Source organism: Cetorhinus maximus, chromosome 2, assembly GCF_964194155.1.
Source record: "Cetorhinus maximus chromosome 2, sCetMax3.hap1.1, whole genome shotgun sequence".
Taxonomy (NCBI): Eukaryota; Metazoa; Chordata; class Chondrichthyes; order Lamniformes; family Cetorhinidae; genus Cetorhinus; species Cetorhinus maximus.
The window spans coordinates 164,122,020-164,135,876 of NC_135880.1; the positions used below are offsets into that span (position 1 = coordinate 164,122,020).

The window sequence follows — 13,857 nt, forward strand, 5'->3', positions numbered from 1 at the left end:
CAGGCATGATGGTGACGACTGCATCAAGTCCTCTGATGCAGCGTTTGTGCTGACTTTCGCTTCCCAGAACGCACAGATTCAAGGTTCACCACTGACCTTTCCAAAGATTACAGCCTGGTGAATCACGAGGGTTGAAGGTGCATGTCCAAATGCTGAACTTGCTCTCGCTGTTACTGGTTGTAAAAGCCTTTCAGAGCATTGGCATGGCACTAAGGGACAGAAAGAATGTGGCCGTGTCTTGCTGCCTGCACGTTACTCCTCCTGGAATCATGTGGCTATTGGTGTGGCACAGGCACCTCTTCCACGTTGTGCATCTTCACGTGGAAGCGGACCCTCATCTCCTTCTTCAGGTTCCTGCTCTTCATTGCCCGAGGAGCTCTCAGCCTCCTCCATGTCTCCCTCTGGCAAGGAATCTCCCCCTTTGAAGCACCAGGTTGTGAAGGGCACATCAGACCACTCTTACATGGGACACCCTCTGTGGAGTGTACTGCAGAGGCCCACCTGAGCGCTCCAAACATCAGAAACACATTTTCAGGATGCCAATGGTCTGCAGGATGATGGATTGTGTTGACCTACGAGCCACATTGTTTCTCTCCTCCGAGGCACTCGGACGACGACGCATGGGTGTCATATGCCATCATTTAAGTGGGCACCCCTTATCCCCAAGCAGCCATCCCTGTATTCGCTGAGGCCCTTCGAAAGTGTGAGGCATCTGGGAGTGACTCAGGGTGTATGCGTCACGGGAACTCCCAGGGTGCCTAACACAAACGTGCGTGGTGTGCTTCAGATGATCGCACACCAGTTGAACGTTCAGGGAGCGGAACCCTTTCCTGTTGATGAACATCAGGGGCTGCTACCATGGAGCTCCCAAAGCCACATTCTGCAATCGATTGCAGCCTGTACACGAGGGAAACCTGAGATAGCTGCAAACCCCAGAAATCTAGCAGCCTAGCTAGCTTCATCGAGCGTGAACTTCACATAATGATGAGCCTTACTGTAGAGGGCCTCTGTCACCTCCTTGATACATTTGTGTGGTGAGGACTGAGATGCTGGACAGGTCCCCTGTAGATCCCTAGAACGATCAGCAGGCAAAAAATTTGAGCGCAGCGGTGACCTTCAGGGGCACCAGAAGGGGATGCCCCCCAACACCCCGGGTCTGTGGGGCATTAGATCCTCCCGCAGAATGTGGCAGATATGATCCACCACATTTCTTGACAAGCGCAGACATGTGCGGCACTGTCTTTCGCTCATCTCCCGGTAAAGTCTTCTTCGTTAGAATCTTGGTCGTGCGAGTCGCCTCTGTGGGATAGGTCTAACCTCCTCATCCTCTGGGCCTTGCTGGGGCTCCCCTGGACCGTGGACCTCAGGCCGGGCCTCCTCTCGAAGCTGGGCTAGGCGGCGCGCCAGGCTCCTCTTCGCCTCCCCAATCGGATCACTGCCAACAAGGCGGCAGCTTTGAGCACAGGCTCCCTTATTCAATCCTCCACCCTGTGAACTGATAGATGCAACAGATTAATAAATACTAGGTGAGTATGGTAGATCTCCCACTCACAAACAGAAAGCCACTGTCATGCCCTACAGCTGTGTTTGCACTACTAGCTTTTCGCTGATACAGCCTTATAGCTGAGGTACAAACTCACAGGTCTAGGTGACCAAGATAGCAACCCTGATACTTGACATCTCAATCCCATAGAGATTGGAAGATGTTTGGACCTAGGTTCATAATATGTGCTGCCTTATCAAAGGCACTCCTGCAATCTTGTATACTGATTAAGCTCAACTTGCACTTCAGCAATGACTGGATGCCCTTTGGCCCGTGATCCATGCCAACTGGAAAAAGCACATTACAGGCTTTCATTGATGACCTGGCATATATGCAGCAGCTGTGCTTCCTTCATGGTTGCCTTCATTTTCCATTCTCACATACCTCTCTGTTAAAGCTCAAATGGAGAGGCTGTATTGTGAAACCAATGGCTCCTGCAGTCTCTCCTTGAAGTGCAACAAAAGGCAATGGCTCCAATTGCTCCTGGGTCAAGGAAGTCTTCCTCTTTTCTCTGGCTTTTATTTCAATGTTCTGACTCCACGCAGTTTGAGGCTGCCCCTGAACGGGCCCCCGAGTACAGCCCTGGGCTCCTCCCACACTGACTCAGACCCCTCCCCGTGCAGATTCGTTTCCAAACTGTGCAATAACTTTGGGCTTTCAAGATGGTGGTGCTGCAGTTCTACTTCGAGTCCAGCTTTGACCCTTCGCCTGTCAGTACTCAGGTCTCTCCAATCTTCCTGGAAACTCATGGTGTGCAGGTAGACCTTCCTCCGGTTATTCTCCAGCCTCCCACAGTAACCCTGGATCCCACTGTCATTGTGATGGACATTCCAGCCCTCCCCCCTGAACCCATCACTGTTGATGCGTCCATACCCCATGTGGACCTCAACCGTCCCCATCTCGAGGCTGTGTGCACGATGACATACGGAGAAGAACCCCCCTCCCCTACTTTATTACATTTTCCCCATCTACAGGCTGCAGATGCTGCACCACCCCCCCCCGCCACCACAACCATCCCATCTGCAGCCCAGTAGCGAGCCAGAGAAGCCCATCGCCACCAACTGTAAGACAATGAACACACCCTGCACACCCAGCTGTGCCTTATCCTAATTGAGCACACAGGACTTGGACCTCCATGGAGCTGGTCTACGACATGCGAGCCATACATAGCTCTCTGTGGCATGGCCCGCAAAACCACAGGACTGCATTTTCAATCTCTCACTCCGAGCTCTTGGCCCAAGCTGGGGACTATCACTGCCTTTCAATGATCTCTCCTGTTCCCTCATAACTGATCACAACACATTATCCCTTCCCCCTGCTACCCCATGAGTCTCTGTGCAACCCATCTCTCTTGTGCCACACTAACACAAGCCCCCCCCCCCCCCCCCTCCTATTGCGGAGTCTGCGTGTGTCCCCTCCCATTCATACAATTTAATTCCATCCACCTCCTTGTGTGCCTGCATTCTAGCCTTCCAAGTCAAGCTCCAGCTTCCCCACACTCGGTCTCCCCTCTGCCTGCCATCACTCTCCACATCCCGTCCCCCACAACTTATTGTCCCTCATGTCTCTATCGTACTTCCTCACCCCACTCTCCAACCCCACCACACCCCATTGACCCCACATGCTTCTGTCATCCTTCCCCACCACCCCACAAACCCCAGTCAAAATGCTGGTTTCTGTTTCAGAGTTCAGCCAAGCCCGAGACCTGCAGCACACAGAATGCTGTCCTCCTAGGGTATGGATGCACTCACCATGAGCAGACCAACCCTATACCCCATCAGTGTGGTGTAACACTGGCATCGCTGAGAAACCACAGCAGCGCTGTTGCAGGTAGACTTTGAATGTTGCACTCCCCTTGAATTCCTGAGCGAAGGGCAGACAGCTGCAAGCCACTTATATCTGATCGTAATTTACACTGGTCTAATTTCCCACTGACATAGCATGTTAATTGGGAAAAGGAAAGTGATTCAGGCAAGTAGCGTTTTTAATGAGTATACATGACATGGTAATGCATGAAAATGGCATTCCAGGTATGGATCAGCAAGAAATCCAACCTGCCATCAGCCCACCATGAAAGTGGTGAGGGGAAAATTCCAAATAGATTTCCTGCTGGTGGGATTCCAACTTTTGACCTCTCTCTGAATTTTCTGGTCCTCCCAGCTGCTATGACCCGCCGCTGGCAGGACCAGAAAATTCCACCCTTCGTTTCTGTACATCTCTTTACATATTATCCTTTTCTTCATAGCAGCCTTTTTCCTCCATACAATTTCTTATCCGCAAACATATACTTTTTATAACAACTCCTTCTCCTCCAGCCTACAAGCCTTCGTGATCTCTGTGCTCTCCACTTCTAAACATTCCTGATTTTAATCACTTTACCACAGGCGGCCTTGCCGTCAATTGCCTAGGTTTCAATTCCCTCTCCTGCCCTCTACCTGTCTCCCTTCTGTTAAGATGCTACCCAAAATCCATCTTTTTAACCAAGCTTTTGGTCACCTCCCGATACCTCCTTACGTGGCTTGGTGTCAAATTTTGTTTGATGACATTTGCGAAGCGCCATTTTGCTACATTAAAGGCCCTGTTATAAATGCAAGCTATCGCTGCATACTCCTTTATATTACAGAATATCACCACAAGAGGAACAGAGAGCCAGGCATGAGGTGATGCTTGGCTGAAACATGAAAGAGGAAGAGTGCCAGTATTATTATATGTGTAAATATATGCAGATACTGCCATGTTTTTAATTGGCATGAAGTGACATGGATTTCTGACAAACGTTTTGCACAAACCTTACCAACCAGCAGGGAACATCCAGTAGCCAGAAATGAAAAGCACAATTTCAACTCTAAAGTAACTTAAATGCTCAGTTTTATTTATTTTCCCGTGAATGTGAATTATGTTGATTCAACAGAAACAGCTGCTCCAGCAGATAAATGATCCCATGGCATATTGGAAGAAGAGCACAGAGGAGTTCTCCTGGCATCCTGGACAACATTTATCCCTCAAATGACTACAGTAACAGATTAACTGGATATATAGCTGCAAAACATTGCTAAGTACATATTGATGCTGTGGTCATCTACATAACAACAGTGACGAAACTTCAAAAGTCATTAGTTGGTTGTAAAACTATTTGGGATATGATAAGTTTGTTAGTTCTTTGAAATTCCTCTTCTCAGAAATGTAAACATTGGCTATTTTGCAGTCTTCTGGCAGTACGCCTGTTAAATATATGCTCAGTAATATACTCTATAGTAGCTCTGAAACACAAATCCTTAAAAGGGAGAGGTAAATGCCAGCACAGAAATCTCTAAAGTATACACCAGGCTTACCTATTCATGTTGGTGAGAGTTTGATCGTATGACTGCTCTCCAATTCGCTTGTTTCCAGAAAGATCTCTACCACCACTTCCAGTGTACGTGAATTCATTACCTCTGTCCTAATAGTGAGAGAGAGGGAGAAAACGCTTACTCACCTGCTCAGATAATGCTGTGCATCAGAGTCTCCTGGATTCTTTTTAACAAAAGCTAAATGGTTTATTTAAGTATAAAGTAAACCTGCCAGCTACAAGAGCTTTACTCAGCACTATTTTAGGTCAACATGATTATGGAATTGCTGCTTATCTAGCAATTATTGTATCACATTGCAGATAGGATGTGGCTGGGGTTGATGACGGTATGAGCTGATATTAATTCATTTCAACAACATTGTCAGGATCTGAGACCTTTCCAAGCTTGTACCCGGCTCTCTCAAATGATATCAGAAGTATTCAACAATAAATATTCGGGTTTGGCGGGGGGGATGGGGAGAAGGGGACAGAACAAAAAGAATCTCAGGAATAGCGTTTTGATGTCTTTGTTTTTTAAAAAAGGGCCCTAATATGCCAAGTCATTCCTAACTGAAATGTACATACTGTAGTCGTAACTCTTTTTTTGACCATCATTCTTGTGGTACAGAAGCATCAATTGCATAAGAGTCATTTTTTTAAAATCACAAACTGTTATGCAATACCTTTTTAAGAAATGATGCACGTTATGTTTTTTGTGAAAACACAATGGAATTGTTACAAACAATGACTAATTATGACTTTAAGCGCTAGAATTTCCAAACAATTTCCTTATTAGTGCAGTCATGGATAATGCATAATTAATGTCCCTGTTGTATAATGTAAAAATGTAACAACTTCCCATTTTTGCCAAAACCTTACCATAAAGTAATAATGCACTGGCTTAAGGAGTGTGCAGTGTAGGTTCAGAAAGGTAGTACATTAGTACTCCAATAAAGTACATTTTTATTTATGTTGTTAGGAAAAGCAGAGTCTTGCATTAGTGTACTAACAAGCTGCATTACAAAATAAGGGCAGGAAATAATTTTCCCTTTAAGGGTTATTCCAATTGAATAATTATTTTGGTGTAATAGCTTCACGCAGCTCCTCCAATGATTCAGTTTGCAAAACCATGACATTGTGGATAAGCCACAATGGCCAGGAATGTTCTATGTTCGACCTTCAGCCTATGTGATCTTAGCCAAATGAAGGAGCATGATAATTTTCTCAGCACTCCTAGGCTAAGGAGGGGAGGAGAATAAAGTCTTTGCTGAAAAAAGGAGTTTTTCAGCTTGCACTCATCAGGACAATTTGCAAGAATACCAAATGTAAAGGGACAACAATTTATACTGTATGAACAGATAGTGCTGATTGGTTGGCAAGTGTTCTCTGATTGGTAGAGGCATTGCCATGGAAAATACAACAGTTGATGGTGACTGACAGTTAATTGCCAAGCGTTGTTTGAAATTTAAACCAGGCAGCTTAACTCTGATTGGTCAAGGTATTGCCCTGAGGAATGAACCAGCAAATGGCGGTCACTTATTTTGTTTAGTTGAAACAGGCAAAAGGATAAAGTCAGCTAGGGGTCACTGGTGTTCACTATCCAACAACTTGTACTAGAAAGTGAGTGTATTAGTCAGAAAAGGTGGAATTGTGCTCAGGTGTGGATGACCTCTTAGTTGAATAGGTCTTCAAATTAAGCATGGCTGCTGGGCAAGATACTGGAGGATGGCTGGTGCATTTTCAGAATTGCAAGTGGGGGAAAGATAAGATGAGAAGGGAAAAGGCGTAATCTGGGCCGGGGGATGAAAGAACATTATGTGTATCTGGGTATTACCATGCAATGCAATCATATTGAGGTGAAGCTTGTGGGATGCGTGTGAGTGAGCGTGCGCGAAAGCAAGATAGGTCTCTCTTATTCGTCTGTTCAGTTAATGCTGTGCATCAGTGTCCCTTGGATTCTTTTTAACAAAAGCTAAATGGTTAATTTTGTCTCGAGTTTGTTGTTTTAGCTACATACCACTTCATCTTCAAAGCCGCCAGCTAGTACCAGGGAGTAGGCTCCATCATTACTTCGTCCATGAATCCCTCCAACATGTGGCCTGTGAACACCTGCTTCACTCACCTTGCAGCAATAAAGCATTCAGATTTAAAACAGTTAAGAAAGGTGATAATCGAGTTATCCATAGATAGATGATCAGTAATTATCTTGAATTAGCCGTTTCTCATTAACAGAACTAAAAACAGAAACAAAGTCAGTGATATAATCTTAAAAACAGGTCTCAGTTTGAGTGACTTACAACCCAAAAACAGATCAGTACATAAGTTAGCTCCGTGTTCTGAAAATTCTTGAATCATACAAAATTGTACTCACATATACACAAATCCTGAACAGATTATAGGGAAAATTAAGTTTTGTTGTTGGTTAGGTAACGTACAACACAAAAATAGGAATAAACATTTGTATCCAGAAACAGCTGTGGAATGGCTAGGATGATCCACAACCTCCCATTTAACAAAATGCCAGAAGTGGCAGGTGCAAATATCTCTTGGTCAAATGAATACATTTGAAATACAATTTCCGCATAATCTAAGGTAATTCAGAAGAAAAAGTACACAATTGAGTTCCCTTCTCTCTACAACAATCCAGGAGTGTAGATTTGCTTGCCAAGTTTTGGGGGGTAAACCAAATTATCAGCACACGTGAAAGACTCAATGCTGCAGATAGGTGGTGACAATCTGATTTCTTATGTAAAGCTGTTTTGCCACAAAGGCCCGGAACATGTGGCATTGGATTCTTTGAAAAGTCAGAGAGAGAGAGTAGACAGGGGCAATGCAGTAATTATAATTGATCCAGATTCCCAAAAGGACCTTCGATAAGGTACTATGTGATAGTCAAATGAATAAGGTTAGAGAATGCAGAGTCAGGGAACATGCAGTAGAATGGATAGCCAGCTGGGGGACAGAAGACAGAAAAGCAGGCGTAAAGTGCAGCTATTAATAGTGGCAAAAGGTGGAAAGTGGGGTCCCACAGGATCTGTGCTGGGACCCCTGTAATTCACAATTTATATTAACAATTTAGACTTTTGAATCCAAAACATTAATTTCTCAGTGTGCAGAGGGAGTGTGGCAAGGGGGTGGGGAGTTTGGGGGTGGATAATCAATACTAAGGAGGACTGCAACAAATTACAAAACGACATTAATAAACTTATAGAATGGGTATATAATTGGTAAATGAACATGAGGTAATATATTTTGATAAGAAAAATAAGGAGGACACAAATTTACTTGTAAAATAAGAATCTAAATGGGGCAGAGGAACAAAAGGAACCTCAGAGTACAAATACAGAAATCATTGAAAAGTAGTGATGCAGGCTTGTAAGGCCATAATAAAAAGGCAAACCAAGCACTAGAGTTTATTTCTAGAGGGATGGTTAGTAGAGAGGTTATGCTAAACTTGTGCCGAGCTTCAGCAGACCAAATCTGGGAATACTGTGTGTAGGTAACATGTGCAATTCCAGTTGCCATATTATTATTTGACCTGAGTCTGTACCACCTTTACAAAAAAAAGTTATTAGTCCCACCCCTCCACCCTTTCCCCATAATCCTACATTTTCTACTTCAAATATTTATCCAATTCCCTCCAATTCCCTTCTGTAGATCATACTTTAATCTGTATCCATCACGTTATATCAGGCAGTGCATTTACACTCATGGTGTAAAATAGGTTTCTCTCATGTTGTCTCTGGTTCTTTGTCAATCACCTCAAATCTGTTCATCTGGTTATTGATACTTCAATCACTAAAAACTATTTCTCTTTTATTTCTTCTATTTAAAACCTTAATGATTTTAAGCACCGCTATCAAATCGCCTCTCAGCCCTTTCCACTCTAAGGAGAACAATCCCAGTTCTCCAGTTTGTCCATGTAACTGTACTCTCTGATCCCTGGAACCATTTTAGTAAATTTCCTCTGTACCCTCTCAAAAGCCTTCAAGTCCTTTCTAAAATGTGGCCCCCCCAAAATCAGCAATGCTACAGCTGGGGCTGGACTAGTGTTTTATGTAGGTTTGGTATAATTTCCTGTCTTCTGTATTCTATGCTTCTATTTATAAAGACCAGGATCCCATATTCATTAACTCCTCTGTTAACCTGTTCTGCCATCTCCTCTCTTCTTGCAACTCCTTTAACATTGTGCCATTCAGCACATTTTATCACTCCTTATTCTTCCTAACAGAGGGTAAAAAAGATTTACAAGAATGATATAAAGAGAACGAGACTATTCCTATCAGGAGAGGATGAACAGGCTGGGTCTCTTTTCTCTTGAAAAAGAGAAGGTTGAGGGGTGACCTAATAAAGGTCTTTAAAATTATGAAAGGTTTTGACAAGAGTGCATACAGAGAGAATGTTTCCATTTGTGGGGTAAGAGCAAAGCTGGGGGCCAAAGCAAGATAGTCAGAAAAAAATCAAATGGGGAATTCAGAAATAATTTCTTTACCCACATACTGGTGAGAATGTGGAACTCACTACCACATTTGTGGCTAATAGTGTCGATAATACTATTACAAGATAAGATGAGGGAGAAGGGAATACAAGGTTATATTGCCAGTTAGATGCGGGTGGATAGGAGACGGCTTGAGTGCAGCATTGATAGCAGAGTGGGCTGCATTTGTGCTGCATATTCTATATAATTCTGCCTGTTTATTGTGATTAAAAGCTAAACTGAAACTATCTTAAACTAACCACTTCTGAACTATGAACCTGCAAGGACTAGCTGCATATCTAATTTAAGAATGAGTATCCTACCAGGCAAGTAATCAAAATCTCTGCTTCATTCCACATCCTCCACACACTATAGAAGCTACTAAAGCAAGGCAGGTGGAGATAGGGAAAGGAGGAGTGAATGACTCAGAGTAAGAGTTATTTTATTAGCTGTCAAGAGTTGAGCTGCAAATAATAGTGCTCTTGTGTTGCAGGTATATCTAAACAGGAATATGTAGTAACTATGTGCCAGATGTGGCACCCTTACATTATGTTACCACTGGAACGTGATTAAGCATTGGGTAGAACAAGCCTTAACCTGTTCCCTATATTTCTTCTAAGACTTTAGCAATGCAGAATACACTTAATCAGTCATTGGCTATCTGCCAATTAGTTACCAGTTTGCCTCAGGTCTTCACACATAAAAAAACATGTAACAATTGAAAATGCCTAAATTGTTCTGCGAGAAAGCTGTAATAACTTGAGGTAATGCTAACATCTATCGAGTGGAAATGACATTCCAGTTCTAATTTTGTGGCAATGGAGAAAACAATGAGGCAATGTTCTGACCCAACTGAAACTGAGAAGTGATCTTAGTTCACAGAATCATTATGGTGCAGGAGGAGGCCATTCAACCCATCATGTCTGCACCAGCTCTCTGAGCATTTTAACTTAGTACCAATCTCCTGCCTTTTCCCCGTAACCCTGCACATTGTTTCTATTTAAATAATCATCCAATACCCTCTTGAATACCTCAATCGAACCTGCCTCCACCACACTTCCAGGCAGTGCATTCCAAACCCTAACTACTCGCTGTGTGAAAAAGTTTTTTCTCACCTCGCATTTGCTTCTTTTGCAAAATACTTTAAAACTTTGCCCTGTGGTTCTCAATCCGTTTATGAGCAGGAACAGTTTCTCCCTATCTACTCTGTCCAGACCCCTCATTATTTTGAAAAACTCCTATCAAGTCTCCTCTTAGCCTTCTCCTCTTCAAGGAAAACAGTCCCTACTTCTCCAATCTTTCCTCATAACTGAAGTGTCTCATCCCTGGACCATTCTCATAAACCTCTTCTGCACTCTCTCCAATGTGTTCACATTCTTCCTATAGTGTGACGCACAGAACTGTACACAATACTCCAGCTGAGGTCTAACCAGTGTCTTATATAAGTTCATCAAAACCTCCCTGCTCTTGTACTCTATGCCCTATTAATGAAGCTCAGAATACTGTATGCTTTAGAAACAGCTCTCTCTACCTGTCCTGCCATTTTTAATGACTTATGTACATATACACCCAGGCCTCTCTGCTCCTGCATACCCTTTACAGTAGTACCCTTTATTTTATAGTCTCTGCATGTTCTTTGTACCAAAGTGCATCCCCTCACACTTCTCCGCATTGAACTTCATCTGCCACCTATCTGCCCACTCCACCAATGTGTCAATGTCCTTCTGAAGTTCTACACTGTCCTCCTCACAGTTTACAATTCTCCCAAGTTTGTGTCGTCCACAAACTTTGAAATTGCCCCCTGCACATCAAGATTTAGATCATTTATATATATCAGGAAAAGCAAGGGTTCCAATACTGAACACCACTACGAACCTTCTTCCAGCCCGAAACATACACATTAACCATTACTCTGCTTCCTATCCCTCAGCCAATTTTGCATCCACATTGCTACCGTCCCTTTTATTCCATAACCTATAACTTTCCTCACAAGCCTGTTGTGTGGTACTCGAATGCCTTTTGGAAGTCTATATACACATCAACTGCCTTACCCTCATCAACCACCTCTGTTACTTCTTCAATAAACTCCAGCAAGTTAGTTTCCTTTAATCCATGCTGACTCTTCCAAATCAATTCAAATTTTTCCATGTGACTATTAATTCTATCCCGAATAATTGTTTCTAGAAGTTTCCCCACCACCGAAGTTAAACTGATTGGTCGCTAATTGCAGGGCAGATCTTTACAACCTCTTTTGAACAAGGTTGTAATGTTTGGAATTCTCCAGTACTCCAGCACCTCCCCCGAATCCAGGGAACATTGAAAGATTACTGCCAGTGCCTCTGCAATTTCCACTCTCATTTCCTTCAATATTCCGGTGTCTTATCAACTTTAAGTACTGACAGCTTATCTAATACCTCCTCCTTATCAATTTTAAACCCTTCTAGTTACTGAGTTTCCTCCTCTGTCACCATGGCCTCAAAGGTAAAGACAGATGTAAAATGTTCATTTAACACCTCAATCATGCCTCTTGCCTCTCTGTGTAAATCCCCTTTTTGGTACTAATCAGCCCTACTCCTCCTTTTACAACCCTTTTACTATTGATGTGCTTATAGAATACTTTAGGATTTCCTTTTATATTAACTGTCAGTCTTTTTTCCAATCCCTCTTTGCTTTTCGTATTTGCTTTTTCACATCCCTTCTGAACCTTCTGTATTCAGCTTGGTTCTCAATTGTATTCTCATACAATTAAAATTCTAGGTGTGCCTGAAGAAACCTTTTGCCAGAACACCAATTTAAATACAGCAGATCTACAACAAGGGCTTGCAGCTTTCCATAAACAAATACTAACACTTACATTAGTGCAGTACGTGAGAAAAAAACACATTTGAAGAGATTTGAATGACATTTAGTAAGGGTCTAAAATAAAGCTGTCAACTGGGAATCCTGTGGGCCTAATTGGGCACAATTTCCAAACAGCTTGCTTTAAACTGGACATCAACGGGCAGTCCCTAAATCCAAATGCAAATGGCTGAATAAAGATTGTAAATGCTGCAACATGCACTGGATAGAACTATATTTTAAACTAAGGTGAAGCATACACTAGAGGTACCCCAGTACAAGTAGAATGTGTGTGACTGGTCTAATTAACTTGCCATTAAACAAATGTTTTTAATTCAATCTTATAAACTTCTATTAATGGATTTCTTGTAAGGAAATCAAGAAGGTATCAATCATTGGGAAAAGCTGATCTAATAGCCACTCTATCAATAACCGGCCCATCAATCAAAATGTCCTCCATTTTTAGATGCAATATTTGGCCTTCCTAATACAGACAGGGAGACATCTTATATCACAGTGGTACTCTCACGTCTGCCTAATTCCTGCGAGCCATGTTCTGCAGACCCAATGATGGTGTACCAGCACAATTTTTGTCTTTTCTGCTTGTATCTTTGTAACTGGGATTAAGAGAATGGGGTTGGGGTGGAGAGATGCTTGATATTATCGTAGCCCAGGAAAAAGACTGCCCATGCCTCAGCTTGACAGTCTCTGACCTTGAGCAGAAACCTCGGAACTGATGGTTTGCCAAGGAGCCAAACACGCCCAATTCCTAAACACATTTAGCAGTTCAAGTATAGGGTATCCTAGACTTGCTTAATAAAGGCATAGAGTACAAGAGCAAGGAGGTAATGTTGAACTTGTAAAGGACACTAGATAGACCTCAGCTGGAGTACTGTGTTCAGTTCTGGGCGGCACACTTTAGGAAGGATGTGAACACATTGGAAAGATTGCAGAAGAGGTTTACAAAAATAGTTCCAGGGATGAAAAACTTCAGTTATGAAGATAGATTGGAGAAGTTGGGAGTGTTCAACCTTTGAGAGAAGGCTCAGAGGAGATTTGATAGAGCTGTTCAAAATCATGAAGCTGCTGGACAGAGTAGATAGGGAGAAACTGTTCCCACTCGTAAAAAGATTGAGAACAATAGGGCACAGATTTGAAGTGATTTACGAAAGAAGCAAATGTGATGGGAGAAAAAACTTTTTCACACAGTGAGTGGTTCAGGTCTAGAATGCACTGCCTGAAAGTATGGTGGAGGCAGGTTCAATCGAGGCATTCAAGAGGGTATTAGATGATTATTTAAATAGCAACAATGTGCAAGGTTACGGGGAAAAGGCAGGAGAATGGCACTGAGTCATAATGCTCATTCAGAGGGCCAGTGCAGACACAATGGGCAGAATGGCCTCCTGCACTGTAATAATTCTGTGATCCAATATATCCTGCTAAATGCTGAGTCAAGAGAGCAATTTCATAACCCAGCTTCTAGCATACTAGCAGGCAATGAGGAAGAGTTTCAAATGAGCATCTTGTGTGGATAACTTTGCCCCTTGAAATTAAGCCCAAGATTCAGGGTGCATTCCTATACGGGAATATGAATGTACAGAATCCTTTTATAGCTCTGTGGAACTGTAGCCATCTTGAGAAGTCAGCCAACAACAGCAACAACTTATACTT

At 42.9% G+C, this 13,857-nt stretch overlaps 1 protein-coding gene across 2 annotated transcripts in view; it reads right to left on the minus strand.

Annotated features, from left to right (window-relative positions):
- Positions 1–13,857, minus strand: part of uhrf2 (ubiquitin like with PHD and ring finger domains 2) — a 165,119-nt gene that overhangs the window by 14,893 nt on the left and 136,369 nt on the right. For both annotated transcript variants that reach the window (XM_078570566.1, XM_078570567.1), the window contains exons 9-10: positions 6,889–6,993; positions 4,876–4,982 (exon numbers count right to left, since the gene is read on the minus strand). In XM_078570566.1, coding sequence (XP_078426692.1) covers positions 4,876–4,982; positions 6,889–6,993 — 212 coding nt within the window. The remainder of the gene's footprint in view (positions 1–4,875; positions 4,983–6,888; positions 6,994–13,857) is intronic.